Source organism: Phalacrocorax aristotelis, chromosome 2 (assembly GCF_949628215.1).
Source record: "Phalacrocorax aristotelis chromosome 2, bGulAri2.1, whole genome shotgun sequence".
Taxonomy (NCBI): Eukaryota; Metazoa; Chordata; class Aves; order Suliformes; family Phalacrocoracidae; genus Phalacrocorax; species Phalacrocorax aristotelis.
Genome location: NC_134277.1, coordinates 50,726,534 through 50,746,716, shown reverse-complemented (window position 1 = coordinate 50,746,716; position 20,183 = coordinate 50,726,534). Strand labels below are relative to the sequence as shown.

At 38.2% G+C, this 20,183-nt stretch overlaps 1 protein-coding gene across 1 annotated transcript in view; it reads left to right on the top strand.

The window, feature by feature from the left end:
• Positions 1 to 20,183, top strand: part of SUSD5 (sushi domain containing 5) — a 43,772-nt gene that overhangs the window by 2,176 nt on the left and 21,413 nt on the right. Inside the window, exons 2-3 of the mRNA XM_075083503.1 lie at positions 5,808 to 5,985; positions 19,060 to 19,178. Coding sequence (XP_074939604.1) covers positions 5,808 to 5,985; positions 19,060 to 19,178 — 297 coding nt within the window. The remainder of the gene's footprint in view (positions 1 to 5,807; positions 5,986 to 19,059; positions 19,179 to 20,183) is intronic.

The window sequence follows — 20,183 nt, the reverse complement described above, 5'->3', positions numbered from 1 at the left end:
GTGACACGTATGTATTTGTTATTTTTAACTAAAAGTAACTGACTGTTTTGCAAACTGCCAAAGGGATTTTGAATTCACCTTGTAAAATCCCTGTGAAGTTCAGACTGGCCCCTGTTACAGGCAAACCTCCGAAACTGGTTTACAATATATTTCCCTAAGGACGACTTTCGCTGTGTTATCTTGTGCACAAATAACGACAGAGAGCAGGCAATAAAACTGGAGACCATCGAGATTTGGTGAAGGTGTAAAGCCTCGAAGCTTAATTGATCTCTTTTGACTAGTATTTACCACAGCACATGTTGTTGTAGTGCAGATAGACTCCAGAAAGACCAAGGTAAATGCTGAAATAAAAGATAGCTTTGTTTTGCTTTGCAGTTTTTTTTTTCGATTGAAATGTGCTTGCTCATAGCTGTTGAGGTTGGGGTCAGACGGGCAGCAGGCTCCTCAAGGGCTTGTTCCTGCTCTGATGTACCATGGTGTGCCACTACTGTTGATGCAGTTACTGGAGAACAATACAGGTTATCCTGACGGGTCTCAATTATACCAGTGCAAATGCAGGGGTTTTAAAATTTCTTTGCATTTGTGCTGGAATAGGAGAACGAGGATGCACCTTCATGCATCTTGCACAGGAGTCACCTCTGCTTTTTTTTTTGACTCCGTTTTTTGTCTTTTCACAACTGCTAAAATAGCCGTACATATGAACCATAGTTTTGTGCAGAGTACTTGCTCTGAGACAGAGCATGTCAGGAGAGAATGATGGTCATTAATCTATCTTACTAAGACACTCCTGAATTGAAAAAATTTGCTAATTTCACAACTTTACTAATTGTTCCAGAGTGGAGTTGGTCTGTTAGCTAAATTTGGGTTACGTGGAAGACCTATTGGTCAAGCCAGTCATCTGGTGGCGACCATGCATAGTGACTGCAGAGGTTGCAGGTGGAAGGATCCTGAATCCAGAAATCTAGGCACAATTAGGTGAGGATCTGAGATACATAGTTCTGACCTAGAACAAGATATGTCTGATGTCAAAGGTAGGAAAAAGCTCTACTATACTCTTTCCTTTGGCTTGCTTTGCACCTTTTTTGTAAAGAAAAGGAAAAAAATACGCCTTTTCTCTTCTGCTATCTCCAGACACTTGCATTTGAGTAGCAAGTGCCTAAGCATTTCAGGCTCCCACTTGCAAGACAGCACATATTCTTGCATGTTGCAAAAATAAATGCATAAACAATCCCAACTCTTTGATCCTAAAGCATGTAGAAAAATTAAAATTTAAGCTCAAACTGAATTTAGCTTAGGAGGAACTCAAAGGCAACCTCCCAGTTTTGCTATTTTTCTGATGATGTAATGTTGTAAGCAATTTGAATTAAATAAGACATCATTCACTTTAGTTTCTCGCAGAAATAAACTCTACATTCATGAACGCTAAGCAGAACTGGTAATTACCCAAATCTCTGCCTGTAATTGTACAGTTTTACTGAATCCTCTACCCTTACTATTACAATCAAGTCCATTGTTGCACACAGCCATAGAAATGGAAATTAAATTGCTCTTGAAGTACAGAAGTGACCTTCCCTTCCTCTGCTCTTTTACCTCAATTTGAAGTTTTTAATATTTAAGTAAAAATAAATTAGACTCCACATTTGCACATCTTTCACTACATTTATTTTGTTGAAACTGATTATGTTTTATCGTTTGAACTAGTAAGTATCATGTCGTGAGATCAGCACGCTGGGCATGCCTTTTAAAGTGCTTTCATTTTATATTGTTTGTGAGAGACGTTTTTCTTTCAAAGTATATTTGGCTATGCAGTGTTACGTTACTTCTTCAAGCATGATGCAAATGCTGCTGAAGACATGGAGAATTTTGAACCCATTTCAGTGGGCTTTGAACCATACCAATATGGCTCAGAAGAACTTCTTGTCATATCTGTTACTGTATTAGAATAAATTAGTCAAACTCTGTCTTCTTGGTAACCAAGAAAATGCTGCTAATTCCACTGAGATTCCTAAAACTATGAAGAAACAGCTTTTGGACTGATTTTATTTTTGAAGAGTCCTTTTTTTGTGCTTCCATATATTTGAATGTAGATGGCTCTTACTCTTGAAAGCATAATAAGTTTCAGTTGTCAGAAGCTGAGTTTAGCAAAATTTGAAACTGGAAATAAGGTGGAGTGAGAGTAATGAACCATTGGAACAGTTTACTATTAAGTGTACTGTAAATTCACCATTACTTGGAGTCATTGAATCATGACTGGATGCCTTTTGAAAAGACATTCTCTAGTTCAACCATGAATTTTTGGACTCAATGTTGGAATTACTGGGATAAATCTACAGTCTAGTTACGCACAAATTAAACAAGGTGATAAAAATGAATCCTAGAAACCTTGAGATCTATGCTCCTATGAGTATATTTTGAATCAGAATACATTGGGGTACTCTTAAGTAAAAATTCAGCAATTGCTTGTTTACAAAGTTTTAGGGCCAAACAGTAATAAAAATTATTCTTTTATCAATATATCAAAATATAATAAATATTATGTAATAATAGCAATCATATCATGGTAGAGCCTAGCAATATAATATAGGCTAGTTATTAAAGACTTTATGGTTTCAAGTGTGAGTTTTTCTTCAGAACTATGAATCCAGCTGTTAATTAACAGTTGGAAGAATTATGTCTTATCATTTATGTCTTATAATTGAAATTAAAACCTTTTCACTGGTTTCAACGTGGAACCTGAAGAAACTTATTTTGACAGGACATTTTTAATTCTGAACCTGCTAAACTCAAGATGTGGATTAAGCCTCCTGAGAAGGACTACTTTGCATAGATTTTTAGCTTGATCTTGAAACCAAAGAGACTGGCTTTTTAAAAAAGGCTTCAGAAAAGTGTGTAGAGTTTTGGGAACAAATTTCCACACAACCTGTCTCATCATCACATTATGGGAAACAAATTTCATGGGGCAGAAATGAAGGGAGAGACTTGAAAGGGGACTCAAACATGATGGCTGTTCAAAGGTACCCCAATAAAACACATTCTACATTCTTCACACAAATAAAGGCAAAGACATGATCCTTCATCCCGTGCCTAAATATAGAACAGTCTTGTATTTAAAAGAGAATGACAGTGCATCTCTTGATATTATCTCAGAGAAAATTGATTTCAACTACTCCACACTGTCATAAAGTGCTAGAGAGAAAGGTGATACCATTTGAATTTTTTGCAACCCCAGTACCAAAATTGTCTGTTATATCATCAGACAAACCTTTTTAAAGAACTTTTCATTACAACTAGCAGTGCTAAAAATTTTACAAATATTTAACCAGGACCCTTAAATACCAAGCTTGAACATGATGCCACTTTTGTGATTAAAAGTAAGACAAACTCAATGCATTAATATCTCGAGCATGTTAGCCTGCCACTGTGCAGAATTCAATTTGGGTGTTGTAGTTTTATTTATTTAAGGGGATTTCATATTTCGATGTGCTTTTGTGATTTCCTATTATCATGCTAGCATGTCCCCTATATTTTTTCCTGTAAATGCCCCTCAGTAATGTGACACAGCAGGATACTGGGGATCCAGCTCTTTTATTGGTCAAGTGTCAGATAAGTGAACCTTACTTGCTGTTATATTTTATAAGTAAGATATTATGCAAAACAGAGGGCACATATTACAAACTGGGCAGGTGGCCATATTGCTTCTGAAGCTTCGGAAAAGATTCCCAGGTCAGTCTGGTAAGCAGGTCAGCCTTCTTTACCCACTTCTGGCTAACCAGAGTTTCCTATAAAGCAGTTCACTACAATTTTCACGACCAGTAAGTCCCTCCTAGCTTACCCTGAAACCTATTTGTCTACATAATTTGGATATCCCAGATACCTTTTCGAAGGACAGGATTCTGTTTTGAACCAGCATCTTCACAGTTTCTAGTAAAAAGTTAATTTATCTTAAATACTAAAAAACACATAACAGTAGTTAAGGAAAGCTGTCTCAGCCTCAGTGCTGGCTGGCTAAACTCCTCTAAAAATGTAATTGTCACTTACTAGTAAAACAACTAAATGATTAACTTAATTTCTTCTAATTATATCTAGATGGAACTCAATTCTTAATGGCTGTCTTTTTTGCAAGTCTTCTAACTAAAATACTAATGGCTGGAAAATAGGGCTTACTGCCACGTCAAACTAACATTTGTGATTTAAGTAAGTCAGGTGATACACAAACTGTCTTTGGTGATGCACCTCAATCCTGACAGCCAAATTGTGAAATGTAGAATGTGGACAAGTTTCTGTTTGGGCCAAAGCCTCAGTAAAGCATTGCACTTAATCCCTGCTTACCTCTACTAATGAAAGTTGTTCCACACCTTAGGAATCATTGTTTAAAAACATAATCCTTCTGCTTATATTACCTCTCTCCATACCTCATGCATACTTGACTACATCTATTCATGGCTTTGGAAACAACAGCCTACATTAGAGTCACGTGCATTGTCTGGGTTTTGGTACTCAGGACTGTAGAGGCTTGCTTTTTTTCACTGTTCTGTGTAAACTCCCCTGTTCGAATTACAGTTCATGGTATTGATTGTAGTTGAGAAGCAAGAGACTATGTAATCTAGTGGTTAGGACACTGATCTGTGTGTCTGGGTTGCATTCCTTGGTCAGCTACTGTTAACTGCATGAGAAAATCACTCTGGGTACTCTGGATTCCTTTTCCTTCTCATCACTGCTTATCCTGCTTATTGAATTTGCTATCTGCCTGAGTCAGGATGACTTCTTACTGTGCGCATGTAGGACTACCACTAATCTACTCTTGACATAAGATATGTGTTTCCAGGCATTTACTGAATGAACAGTGCTTAAAAGTTGTCTTCCTGCACATGCAAGCAACCTAAATCTGTACCTTTGATAACATCTGAGAGATGTTATCTTCAGAAAGAAGGCACTTATGGCTATTTAAACATCAGCACTGTAGACTCTTTCATTGTTTATTTCTTTTTCTAGAGACATCCAGCTAATGTGTTTATTCCATAACCAGTAACTTCCCAAGCTTTATTGCCAAAACCCCAAGTGCCCTGTTCCCAATTGCCAAAACCTCTAACTTTCACCCTTATAGCTTTCACAGTTTTAGATAAATTAAAGTAAAATAAACTGAACTGAAAATAAAAATTACACAAGAATTTGTTATGCTAAGTATGTTCTCATGCTCATTCAAAAAAGCCTTCCATTAAGAAAAAAAATCCCTCCGTCTTTCCAGAAAGATATGAAAACAAAATGGCTTCACAGCAGCATTTAGCACAAATTGCCACAGAATTACATAATTCTGATTTCAGAGAATAAGTCTTTTTCTGATGTGGAAGAGTGAATTGCAATATTGGCTTTTAGATTTGTACTTACCTTATAGGTGTAGTTGTTGTAAATGTAACTGTCATATGCTTAGTAACAAATTCCAGCATTATAGCCTACAGGAGACGTTCCGACTCTGACTCTATATGTGCATATGAGTGAGTGTTGTGCTTTCTCTCTCCAGATCTTAAGCACAGACCTATAGAGGCAAGACAAGCTTCTCATATGGGCTGGGAATGAATAGGGGTCTTAGCCATACTTGCTTTTCTGTTGATGAACAAAACTAAAAGAAAAGCTAAGATAAGGGTATTTACAATGCTGATAGAATTACTCATTCAAGGAGTAGGTTGTGCATTAAAATGAACTTGGTAAAAGCAATAAGTCTTTATTTGGTGATAATTTGCAATATTTTTGTTGAATATGTATTGAATACAATAGCATGACGGGTGACATGTCCTTTCTTGGTGCTGCAGGGAAAGTGTTTGCACTTGAGTCCAAGAACAACTCTCAGGGTCTGGATTTAGCTGAAGCTGAGAAAGCTTGTGTTGACCTGAGTGCTCGCTTAGCAACTGCAGAAGAACTGAAAAGGGCTGTTATGGACTGTTCTTTCGCTGGCTGCACCACAGGATGGCTTGCTGGTGGCTCCGCTGGGTAAGGACAACAGCATAAATCTTCCTGAGAAGTATGAATGACAGCTGTCAAGCAAGTTTTTCTCCTTGGCTAAGAATATTACTGAAAAACACTGGTCACAATTCAAGCACCATGGCATGTAGCTAAATAGGCCACTCTCCCCACTAAGTCAATTTTGTACAGCTAATATTGCAGGGACAAAAATATTTATTGGTCTCAGAATACATATTTTGCAGATCTGAGGTGGTTTCCTCTTCCTCTTTCCTTCTGAATTATGTCATTGTGGTTCCTTTCCACCTGGCCTATAAAGAGGTGCTGAGCCCGAAAGGAGCTTGCAGGCTGTGGACACTGAGCTCAGTTTGCTGAGCTTCTCATGGAAACCGCGTCTCTGTCTCAGGTATTTACTTGTGTCTGAATAGACAATAGGCACGTTCAAATAGGTACGGCTTCAGGTGTACTTAGATGTGATAATGCACACATGGTAAAGAGTTTGTTGAGACAGCTCACCAAGGAGCTGATACTGTTACTTGATGTGCTGAATTGAATTGTTTGAGGTAGCTCAGGTGACTTGACATGGCACTAGGCTGAGTTTTGCTTTGCATTACAGATACTGTCGCCAGATGTACTGGCCTGCCACAGCCCCTCCAGGAAGCATCGTTGCCTCTGTACAGGCCAGTTCAAAGCAGGAACGTTAACGTGTCCTGTTGTGGAAACTGCTCCCCTCTGTTTATCATAGTTTCAGGAAGCTAAAGTCAGCCTTCACGAGTACTTCCAGAAGTCCAAATGACTTTCAGTGAAATTTAAAATTTAGAGAATGTATGTCCACATAGGTGTTAGCTGTGTGCCAGAAGCAGCACAGCCCCCTCACCTTGCCTGCCATGGCTGACAAAGGATTGTTGAACTCAAGCTAACTCAGTTTCATTCCAGTCCTGCACAGGTCTAGCTATGTGGCACTGCACTGGGTCAAGCACCCACATCCCAGCTGCGCAGTTACTTCCAAAGTGAAAGGCTTCACAGTATCCGTCACGTACAGGTAGACAGGCTTCATATTTGACAAAGAGCCCAAATCACAGGAAGTTCAATGAAAAGAAAACAAAGTGGAGGAGCTGAGGGTTGACATAAATGTCCTGGGTCACTGAAGCTTGGACCATACAGCAGTTGCCCAGAAGGGGCATGAGTGGATCTGAAGCCCCTTCTCTCTTGAGTCTTTCCTTTAGCAGGCTTACCAGCCACAGGCTTAGCGTAATACATATATTCATTCCCTCGAGGTGCCTTACAAAGTTCTCATGAGTTAAGGGGTAATATCTAATCTACTGTCAAAGTTCAACAGTGATAAAGTTTTGTTTTGTCAAGATATTGTTTCCCAGTTCCCAAACTTTAGCATATTATTGGATTTTGTGACAGTTATCAGTTATTTAAATAAGCATTGGTGTTTGTGTATTTTTAGGGATAAAGTTTCTGAAGGAGGGAAAATTGCTACTACTAATGAAAGGTGATATTTAAATGACTTCAAGCAAAAGCAACTAGTTCTGGTGATCCTTTTTTTCCCAGGCAAAAAATTGTTTGAAAATGTATTTGTATGTACTTTTGGTCATTAAACAAAAAAATTCCAGAAATCTCTCAGGTTATAAGACAGTGTTCTAAACCCTACAAATTATTTTCCTAAGCCAGTTGCTGAGATGTCATGGAAGCTGAAGAGCCAGGAAAACTATCCATCTCTAAGCAGTGCATGGCAAATTCATTGTACATGTTCTTTTACACAGCCTCTGTATTATGGAAGTAAGGAGTGCTGATGCGCAGGAGAAGAAACCATCCCTTTTTAATCTAAGCAATACCACTAGTTAGTCCTGAGAGATCCTCAATTAATTACTGCGGGCACTGGAGCTGCAACTATTAATAGATCAGTTGTGGACATATCCCTGAATATCTTCAATATCAAAATTGGATACAGTGATAGACTGTACACATCACACCATGATGATGTGAGAATGTACACATCATCCTACCGAAGGGAAGGAAAGGAAGGTTTTTCATCCCTTCCAACTTTCTGTACTCCATTCCTCCAGTAAACCTGTCCTTAATATGGAAGCCTCTAAAGTATTTATCAGAAAGGACATTGTGTGGGTACATCAGCATGCCATTACTGTGCAGTCACCACATCTGACCTTCACTGGAGAGTTTCATCAGAGAGAATAGTTCTTCAGAGCTGGAATTTGATACTTTTTTACCTGGGACTATTTTACCCAAGGCTGGGTAAGCACCAGAATGTATGTTACTTGGTTTGCTGAACTGGATATTTTTTACTTTGGGGAAAACCAGGAAAAGTATAATGCCTAAAAAGGGTATACTGGTTTCACTGTTAGTTAATGCAGCTCTAGAGAAGGAAATGAGCCGTGGAGTGCAAAGTATGCAAATGAGACAAAGTTATTCAAGTTGGACAAGCTCAAGCAGAATATTAAAATTTTCAGAGGGATTTAGATGAATGGGCAAAATTATGTCAAATGGAGTTCAATGATAATACTTGCAGAAGGAATATCTTACAATCTTAAAATATCTTCCAGGGTTCTGATTTACCTCTGTCAGCCCAGGAAAGATATGAGGACATCACTATGGACAGCACAAAGAAAACCTCTGCCAAACTGCAGCTGTAGTAAAAACAAACAAACAAACAAACAAACAAACAAAAACAGTTGCTAGAATCCTTATGGAATGGAGAATATGAAAAATATACACATACATATATATACAGACATATAAGTCAGTGTAACAGCCTCCTTTGGAATATTATACATATTACTGTTACTACATCTTAAGAAAGGTATTAAAACAGGCCCAATAAGGGCTCAAGAATTATTACAGGCATAGAAAAGCTATTAAGAAGGGACTTAAAATATTTTGCTAAATTAATTAGTTAATTTAAAAAATATATCTGTGGGTACCTATTCAATACTTTGGGCATTTACTTGATAAATGGAAACGTGATAGCTAGGAAAAAGGATAGCTGGTAAATAGCAAACCCTCAAACCACACTCCTCCCCTGATTTAACATGGAGATGGGAAAACAGGCTTCACAGCATGCTCAGAAGGTAACGGAAGTAGGGAAAATGATTTCCAGAATAAAGGACTCTTCACTGTTACTCAGCCTGATGGACCTCCACATCTTCAAATGTGATGGCATAGCCCAGGGAGAGAAGTGACCTCCCCACATTTGCCAGGTCGAAATCCATTCAGGACTTTATAGGCTGGCTCCAAAACCTTGGATTTCTCCCAGCAGCTGACTGGCGTCCAGTGCAGATCACAGAGCTTTAGTCTAATATTCTCCCATATCCTCTTGGACCATGTACCTCAGAAAGGAGATGAATAGGAGGGAACATGATAAAAGGCGTTCCTAATTTCAGGAAGAATGCAGTTTGTTTTATTTATTTGGTGCCTGGAAAGTATCCCAATCTTTCCCCCAAGGAAAAATGCATAAGACATCGGCAGTAGAAGTAAATGCAAACAAACAATGTGAGTGAAGTCGTTATAGTGATGCAGGTTTTCTGACACGCTTCAGTCCTCCTTCCACCACATAGGCTTAAAACTGAACATGAGCTCTAGCAGAGATGTAAGGACTTTTACACCTCTAGATCAATTTTCCAGGTTTTGCACAAGTCAGTGACTTGTTAATTTCTGAGGGCTATTTTATGGTCTTAGTGAACAATTACAATCCCACTCTTAGTAAATATATCCATCACTGTTGGCTTATTATTATTTTCAGGGCCTGGAAACTTATGGGAGTTTCTCCTGTAAGACTGAGGCACATCACTGAGTCAGCATGAGCGTGTTTATACTGCCCACTCTCTGGGCTATATCTCCTGTATGGGCGAAGAGGAGAATTTGGTCTGAAGAACTGGCCCTTTTTGGGTAACTGTCAAATTTCTGATTACCTGTATCTAAATTTCAATCCGTATGTAAGTATGCAAAGATTTTGAGATTATAATGGGACATCCTCTGTTGGATCCAACCAAGACATGGCAGCCCAACTCACTCCAACCTGTTGCTTAGAGACCCACTGCAGTGATTGTTGCCTCCTCAGCTGTGCTGGTAGAGGTGCTCATCTTTTGTCTGTTGTAAGCCAGAAGTGAGCAGGGTGGGCAACCAACTGGTAGTTAGAGTGTTAAAAAACAGCATTCTGCAGAGGGTGATGCAAGTGGAAGACACCAATCTGCTGGTGGAGATGTTCGCCTTGCATTCTCTATCCTACTACAGTCCCTGCAAACCAGGCTAGTCCAAATAGCCAGTCTCAACAAATATGATTCACTTCAACTGGTGTAGGATGGAAATTGCTTAAACAAATAGCTCACTGGCAGCAAATCCAAAGAGACAATACACTTGGTAGTGTTGTGGTTTGAGCAGCCTGGGTCAAAACCTCTTTCATAAGCATATGGGGATGTTTTTGTCTTCCACTTTCAGTTGTTCAGAACAACCCAATTCAGAGTTCAGGGCTGTTACTGGCAGATCCGAGGGCTTGGAAACTTTTAGAGAAGAGCCACTGACAAACAGATAGGGATGAGAGAATAAGGAGTAACTTGTTCCAGCAGCCGAGAAGTAAACCATTTACAAGTCAGTCCTGAAATGTGTAACTTAAAAAGCATTATACATTGTTACATTTCAGGAAATGAAATGTTGTTAGGCAGGTCTCGTTTGTCAGATGAGCCCTAATAGCTATTTATACTAAAATGACACTCTTAGGACTTATTTGCATGTCAGACAAGTGAGTCAGTAAAACCAGCAAGTGATCTGCCAGAATATAAATGAAAAAAGGTGGCCAAGTTCCTTGAAGGCCTCTTACTGCTATCTTTTGAATTCAGATGTCATACTGGAAAACCCTGTGTCAAGTCCTCCAGCGTTGGGCAGTGTGTTCTGAAGGGTCTTATGGTCATTTCTGGGGTTTTTGAAATTTGGAAAATGATCACGACACAATTTTTCTTGTGACCAGCCCTGTGCAAAGAATAGTAAAAAGCAGCTATTTATTTTAGAAATTGTGAACATCCTCAACAGCTTGTATTAAGATATTCATAGCGAATTTACTAATTTCCATCACTTTTCTAGGACTGAAAAGCTGAAGCTGTACTATTCCCTATCATGTTCCTTATTTGTCTACAAAAGAATGAAGCCATGTATCCCTTCTATAAGGGCTTTGTGGCTCTGCATAGACTTTCTCATCTATAATAGACCTCCTACAGGGCTGTCAACCTGTTCCTTTGCATGAATTTGCCCTGGGCTGGTTCCTACCCAGTCCCTGGAGGATTTGTCTCAGAGGGGATAACTCTGGAGTAGCAAGCACAGTCAGCTAGAATAAGCTTTGCTGTGGGAGTCAGAAGACTGGGGTTCTTTTCTTGGCTGACCACAGACCAGATGTTTGCTGCTAGGAAAATTACTTCATCTCTATTTTTCCTTCCTTTTGTTAGCTCTTTGGGTTTTGCCCTGACTCCTATTGAACGCTTCTACAGTGTCAAACACAGCAGGGCCCTCACTGCAGATGACACTAGTGGGAAATGTAATAAGACTCAGAAATGACATTTCACAAGACTACCTACTTCTGTTTCTGCCTACTGCATGGCAGCACCTGGCAGTAGGGTAATAACAGCCCATTTCTTGGGAAAGAAAAAAACAATATCCAAGGAATGAAATAAGGGTCAATCTCTAACCCATGTCAGTCCTCTCATCTGTGTGTGTAGACATTGGACTTGTGGGCCCCGTGAAATCTGTCCAGGTGTACGTGCTAAAACATGTCCACTTGCTTATTTGCAGAGAAACAGTCCTAATGATAAGTCAATTTGGCAAGCTCTCTGTTTTATTTCAAGGCTACGCTCTGCTGCCTGATGATAATGCATATGAATGTGCTCCCAGATGTTGGTGTGAGGTGGGTCAATTAATTCCCTTCAAGAGAAAAATCCAGACATAGCTGACAGGACATAGTCCAATTAAAAATGCTAAAATTGGTTATGAAACTGAGGAGGTCTTGCACTCTGAAATGCCTTCATGTCACAAACTCCAGTCCCACAGCCCACAGCTGGTGTCATGCTCGGCTAGAAGATGGCTTTGTCTTCTCATTGTCTCTTGCAGTCATCTCAGAAAGTCTCATACAGAGAAAAAACCAAAGTAGTTGTGTTTCAGGAATAGGGATTTTTAAATGAAGCTCAGGCAAGAGACTTGAGTTTCATGTATGGACATGGCCATCACTCCAAGGAATGATATCACTGAGCAATGTGGACATGAGCCACTTTGCATCAGCTCAGGGGGGGTGCAAATCTTTTCTTGGCACAAGCTGGGAAGACAGCATGGGCAAAGTATGACAGTCACAGTTCTTGTAAAACAGACAGCCCACTAATTGAAGAATTTTTTAGAAAATGTACTTTTTCAGGAAAAGCATCATACAAAAGAAAATAAATTTTTTATGTATTTGCTAGGACAAGCACCCAAAAGACCATCTGCTAAAATGTAGCATGACGGTCCACAGAGTAGCCATTTACTTAGCTGGACTTTTAAATTGTATTTTTACTGGGAGGTTTTTTTAACAAACCTTGAAGACTTCAGCAAAACTTTATCAAACTTTGGCACAAAAGATAGGGGTATGCTAGTGAATTTAGTTCATGCCAGAAGGTTAGATCTCATTGATAAAACCAAGGAAAATCACAATATTGAACAGGAAGGTAAGCCTGACTTCAGAGATGGAATAGTAGGAATGGGGTGAAATGCAACAGTATTATGTGGAGACTAATAGGATTTTCTGCCTTAAGCTAGCAGTTCAGCTGGAAAGGCAGAGCAAAAGAAAGAGCTGGGTGTAGTCATAGAACACAGGATGGTAGCAGTGAGCCTGCCATAAAGTAAAATAACTCACATAAAATTTACAAAAAAAGGAAATGCAGTCCTCTTAAAAGACATCCATCAGCTCTTCCAGGAGCGAGAGGGCAGTACCGAAGGGCTTGAATGAGGCACTGGTGAGATACCACCTGCAACAGTGCAATGTAATTCTTGGTGTCCAAGCTCAGAAGGGATAAACTCAGACTAGGGTCAGCCTAAGAAAGCACTTCTCTTATCAGAAGTGATTAAAGGTGATCATTTTGTTTAGCCTAGCAAAATGAAGGCAAAAGGGGGATATGCTTACTCTTAGCAGATGAACAAGAGCAACAACACCAGGATTTTAACTTGCCAGTTAGTTCTAATGGGGTTGATTTTCTAATTTTCAAAAGAACTTCACATATTTTTCCCTTTTTTTACAGTATCTGTAATGTTTAGTCCTATCTGAAAGGCTTTTGTCTGTGAATTGAGCTTCTTTGTAAATGAATAGCACTCAGAAAATATTTTTGTATTTTTTGTTAAATCCTTAAAATAGCATCTATTATGAAAACCACAGATTATCTCAGAGCTGACAAAATGAAATTGGGTAAACCCAGCTTTCTAGTGACACTTGCCATGTCTTTGAGCACCCAGCTAGTCCAGGCCAGGAAGCAACACGATTCTCCTCTACGTGCACTAAGAATGCTCAAATTATATGTACATAGCAATATTATAGTAAAATGGCTATATAAAATTTTCATACTAGGCTACAGTATGAAAATCTGCATGAATGGGCCATATTTATTTAATGAACAGAGGCCTTACTATTTCAGTAGTCATACGTACAATTTTAAGCACAAAAGACTGCATTTTGGTGTATATTTTTAAGAATCTAAAGGATATTGGTTCTGCCTTGGTAAGACCTCCTTTTGACATTTCCAGTGGCAGTATTGCTGTTGGAATGTCTTCATGTCACACTTAGCAGCTGCTTACTTTGGGTCACATCCAGCCAAAATTAGCCTCTATAGTTCCCAGTCAATGGACTTTCCAAAGCCCACCTGTGCTCCCCTTCATGACTTTTCAGGGAAATTTTCTTCCCTTCGGTAATCATGAACATGTCGTTTATGTTTTATTCCTCATCAGAGCCAGCTTTATAATTTGCAGTTTCCCAAACTACAGAAGAGAAAGACTAAGAATAAAAAACCTCTAGTCAGGCTTTCAGACTACTGATTTTTTTACTCTCACCTAGTTACTGAAACACAAGTGGTAAAGCTGAGCCATGAAAAAAATTAACACAGGATGTTAAAGATTTATCTTGACTAAGAAAAGTGATGAAGTTTTAAACTTTATAATTAGGGGAAGGTTTGTTACAGTCTATTATGTTATGAACCAGACTTTCACAGCGCCTCAGCTAACACATTGGTGATGATGTTCTTCTGAGTTGAATATATTCACGTGCAAGTTTATACTACTATGAATAAATGTCATAAGACCATTCTGACTCAGTTCAGTTAATTTATTGACTAAGACTACAAAACTTACAATCAATTGGCAGATAAAGTAGCGACTGCAAAACATACCGGTCCCACCTACTGGTTTCTGTGCTGGTGGATCACACTCTGTTGTATAAACTCAGCTGTTAACTCCATATGGTTTAACTTGGGTTTACTGAAAAATTTTCAAGTATTACAAAATTGCTTTGTAATTATCTTAGAAAGTAGAAGTACCAGTGGATACTACTATAAACAAAATTTATAATTTATATGTAAATACTTATTATATTTTTATATATTTATTATGCATGCATACATACCATATATAAGATTAAGTATCATTACTATTGCTCAAATATATCATTACGATACATTTAATAATATATATTACATAATGGTATATTGTGGCATATTGTGAAGTAAATACTATTCATTCAAGCTTTTTCTGCTGTTTCCTTCTTTGAACAGAGGAATTAGGAGAAGGGCAAAATATACCAATTACTCATTGGTTAGTTAATAGATCAGAAAAAATATATCCAGTGCAAGAGTAAGCAGAAGGCTTCTAGGAAGTCTGGTTCATAACTTATTGTGCTACATACTAAATTTTCTGCTTACACACACACATCATAAATGCAGTATCTGAGTCATGACCCAGGAAAACAATGATCGGCTTGGCCAACCTCTGATCTTTTTATTAGAGTAGGTAGAGGGGAAGGACTCTTAATTGTTCTTAGTTCTTAGTTGTATGAATTATGCAGCTGAAATAAAGCTAAGGTTCAATGCAGAGCAGAGTGTCCGTGATTTCTTGCTTTCTTGTCTGAGATTAGAAGAGGCATCATGAAGCAGGTTGTCCTAGGCTGGATAGCAGTGCACTGGGAAGGTTCTCAGTAGCTTTTGGCTGTGCTTGTCAAGAAACCAAAGGAAACACAATCAGGAACCCTCCCACTTTCCAGAGGCTGTTGTCAACACCACTAAACCCCCTCCTTTCCCAACTATATTTTTATCTTACTGATAGTATATGGTACTTATGCTTTCTATAGAAATACTGTGTGTGATTGATTTTTATGCTTTAATTGTGAGGGAGAGTTTTTCAGAGTTCAGGGCAGCGTTAGAGTTATTTTCAGGGATGCATGGATGTTTCAAGCAGATGTATATCAAATATAGAGGATTATTACGGATGATCTGCAGTTTGAACTCAGTTTGTTACTTCTGAGCATGTCTACTTTAACGAGAGATCTCCACAGAAGGAAAAATGAAATAGCATCTATTTGTGAAATATAAGGTACAAAACCACACATTGCACTGACCTAAGCATCAGAGTACAATGTATCCTAAAAGGATGAGTAATAAGCAAGTCTGTGTAAGTTTAAGTTCAATTATTACATGAAAGTAGCAATAAATAGAATTAAACTTCCCTGCATGACTACATTCTTCTAAATGGATGTGTAGGTGGATGTATCCCTAAAAAAAGTATAAACTTTCTGGCATACTCTCAACCATGGTGCATGCCCCAGTGCAACAATTCAAAATAATAAAGAAATGAAGTAGGGGACACATTTCCACAACCTCTCAGGTGGGTGCTGGAAAGAGTAGGGAAAATGGCCTTTTTTCTTTTTTCTCGTTTCAGCATGGCAATGCTGCTGCTGAAGAAATTTTAAAATATGTTGAATTCTGAATTTATAGATACTTTTTGGTCCTCAAATGAAAAATATAATAAAGTTAAAGCATCAAAACATGCCTTTTAGAACTGAGACAAAAGTGTACCTATCTATTTAATCTATAATTATAGATTAAAAACTAGCATTTTAGGATTTAGGGAAACGTATACCCACCCTCAAGAAATCAGAGAAGAGAGACTATTACTGAATATTTTTAGTCATACCTGGAGTCCTACTGACTGCGAAGAGACTATTTCTGTGCCAAAGGCATTGCATGTCGGATCACTAGACCTACTACTGAGAAATACTGAGCATTCCTGAAGCTCCTTTCAGCAGTGATAATAGCAGCTTACTGAAGAACACAGAATTGCAGAATGGTAGGGGTTGGAAGGGACCTCAGGAAATCACCTTGTTCAACCCCCCTGCTTGAGCAGGTACGTTTAAAATGGTTAAAGCTTGCAGGACTGAGCTCATGGTAGGAAACTACTGACAGAGAAGGAGGAATGGGAGAGATTAAATAGATTTTTCTTTTCTTCCTATTTTTTGTATGCTTACAGGACATGACTTCTTTCATCTCAGAAAAATTACATTAGAATGTTTGCAGTTTCAAACGGATCAATTTTAATGTGACAAAGACCCACAATTAAAGTCCTAAGTAAAAGATTAACTAGGGTCCGGTGTTGTAGGAAAAAAAAGAAATAGACAGGAAGAGGAATTTTTAAACTTCAGGTAGGAAAAAAGTTTAGTGAGAAATGCACTTTTAAATTCTTAATGTTATTTAAAGCCTTTCTTTATGTATGATATTAAAACTATATTTAAGGTTGGACTAGATGATCCCTGAGGTCCCTTCCAACCTGTGATTCTGTGATTCTGTGATATATGCAAGATACACCTTTGTAGGTTTGGTCTCATTGGATTGCAGCTAAGAAATGCTCTTAAGATTAATTAACTAACCAATATATCAACTACAAACTTGTAATTCATTGTACAATACTTGAAAAAAAAAAAGTAAGAAAAACTTGTGCTTCCAGTACATGATCTTACATGTGAGCCAGGTATCCTGTTTTGGAGATGACCTGAATACACCAAGGATGTATCACCCACAGATAACATTTTAGCCTCCTGAAGAAATGGTAAAGAAATTAGAGTGCTTTGGACAGAAGCAAAATATATTGGCTAGAAATTGGAATTAGAAATCAGAGAATTGAAGATAAGATTTTCAAAAGTGGTTTCCAAGTATAAGGAATTATTCCTTGACTGAACATAGAAAGGAATGTGGCTTGTTGGTGGTGTTTTTTTTGTTGGGTTTTTTTTTTTTTTTTAAGAGGGTCTGAAGTCTTAAGTACACAGTTACACGCAAAAGGCACAAATTTTTAAAGACACATCAGTATCTGATTAGGCAGTGTTGCAAGGCATAACTGATTCGGGTACCTAAGTGAGTGAGTAATTACTGGAAATATTACGGGTCGTAAGTCACTTTTTGAAGGGGGGCATAACTGTTTCATTCACTTAGGCCTTGTAAGACCTAGCAGAACAGTACGTGAATACATACAAAAATTTTCTAATTGACAGGCTGATTCTCTCAGTCATCTGAACTCACTTTGGCAGATCCAGTCACTTATGTTTAGGTGCCTGATTACTGACCTAGAGGACTTGAACTTTAAAAGCATTAAATCCTAAGAGGACTTGATTTTAAACTTACATTGACAATATTGTCCTTCAGGTTACCCCCAAAAAATCAAGGGGTGTTTTCCATACAAAAGAAACATATTTGATTTGAAATTGTGAAGGGGCTTTCAGTAGAGGATGACATCACATCATTTTCCAGAGCAGAAGTGTAGTAGGAACCATTCTGGTACATATGCGTGACCACCACCATATGGATTGTTTCATGTTGCTTTTGTTTGTTTACATTAAAAGAACATTAAAGTTGCATATTTAACTGCTCAAAAGCTAACGCATGCCAGAATTAAGATGGTCTGTATAATAGTAATTCACTCTACTTGTGTAAATCAATTCTTATATAGTATTTAAGTGCATGATAAAATACTGGGTTTCCACTGGATCTTTTCCATGCTCAGCGAATGGGTAGCTGGACAACATTTATTTTATTCTCCAAATTGAGTGTGGGACTGATGGGAAAATTAGTTGCAACATTGCACAATACAAAATGATAAATTTTCTTCCACTGGAAAGATTCCTCTGTGGAAAGCATTTTTGTCTTGCTTTCACTAGAATAGCTGACCGTGCAACACTTCTACAAACCTACTGTCCACAAAAAATAAAACCCACACCATTAATATCCAGCTGCAAAAATTTGGGCTGAATTCACTTTCCCAGCCTTTGTAACCTTCTGTGTAACAGTAAAACCAGTGTCTTCTATAACAAACTGTCTCTTATTTGTCAGTTTTAAGCAGCCAGTACAGCTGAGAGACGAGATAATTAGTAATCTCTTCCTTTATGTTCAGCATCTACAGAGTTGTAAAACCAAATACAGATTTATTACCTTTGTTCAAGCCTATGAAGGGCAACAGGAAGGATTAGGTACTGTTGAATACCAAGCCAGAAGAAATGGAGTTTACACAAAGGTGTGGAATTACTGTAAAAAAAATGATAGCAGCTTTTTCTTGCAAGAACTCAGGATGAATTTTCTGAGCTTGCCTGTGTTAGCTATTGAGCAGTTAAATATGCAACCTTAATGTCCTCTTAATGTAAAGTGCTAATGATTTATAATCTTTCAGACCAAATCTTGAGTTTTCTATTCAGTTTTATCCAGGTGCCATTGGTGGGAATATGTGTTGCTGGAATGTAAGGGTAGAATGGGGCTTTAAATATGCTGGGACTTGGTCTGATGTTTAGAAGTATTACAGAATATAAGATGAACATTCTTAACTGCTTCATATGCCTTGAACTGATTTACAGCAAGCATTTTTTTAAATTACTTCTAATTCTCCCTTGGCTTTTTTGTAGATCTTCCCACACTAATCCCTTATGTGCCAATTCTTAAACAGTGAAGCTGAGGCTAAAGCCTGACTACTGTGATAAAAGATCTCCAAATTTCACCTGCATGTACAACTCCAGAAGATTTCTGATTATTTTTTTCTTCTTCTTCTTTATTTTAGGACAATTATATGCAGAAAGACGGGCAGCAAACAACAGAGCGTGAAAGCCATTGATGTTAAAATTGAAACCCATCCCTTTGTGAATGACCAATATGATGCTTTTTGTGTAAAGGATGAAGGTCAGCACTGATATACTATTGAAATAATGCACCGTCATTGCTGTCTTGCGACATTAAAATTTTTGCCTTCAATTTTTCTACTGCTGAGAGGCAAAGAGGGAATGTTAAGGAATAAATTTTTATAGTAATCACCCGCTAAGTGAGCCAACTGCTACACTGGTTGCAGGAAATAAATTGCATTGTCTTTTATCTTTGCTGCAGTTTAGCACGTTCAAACAGCACTACTGATCTGGGAGAACCCATTCTGGTGTTCAGAGAACATACTTTAAAGAAAAGAATATATCTGGCACCAGTATAACTGAGATGCCTGAAGTATCTCCCATACTCACCAGGGTAACTGAATGTACCTTGGAAAGCTGGCTTCCAACCGCAAAACACCGCAGGGTTGCATATCTATCAGTATACAAAATTTGTATGCAAATAATGTCATTGCCACCATTCTAATTTTTTTGTTTGGTTGGTTTTTATTTTTGTTAACAAGTGGAGACCAGCCTGCTAGGGACTCAGGTATACCATGGATGATTCTGAAAACCAAATTATTTTCAATTTAAGTTCATTCTTAAACTTTTTATTATTCCAGTGCCAGGACCCACAAGCAAAGATGGAGTCTGAGGGCAAAAAATAAGTTGTTACCGACAGGCAGGATTGTGTAAAGGAATTTGGAAACCCCTAAAACAGATTGTTGATGTCCTCAGTGAAGTTTCGCATCTCATTTTCAAGAAAAGCAGGGGCAAGCAGATGGCATTTACTGAGAAACAATAAGCTCACAACACTGCAGGGCATTTTAATAAAGAGTCAATGGCAGCAGTGGGCATGAAAATATGATTGAAGTGAAATGTGGCAGAGGTGATATATACTTGATGTGTACCCAGTCATTCAAAAATCACAGAGTTTGACCATCCTCTCAGTAACCCTTGTGATATCAACTCCGGGCTCCGTGCTGCTATGAGCGATGCCAGCTCTGTCACCCAGTTGCTAATGTTGTCACACAAGCACCTTTGTGCT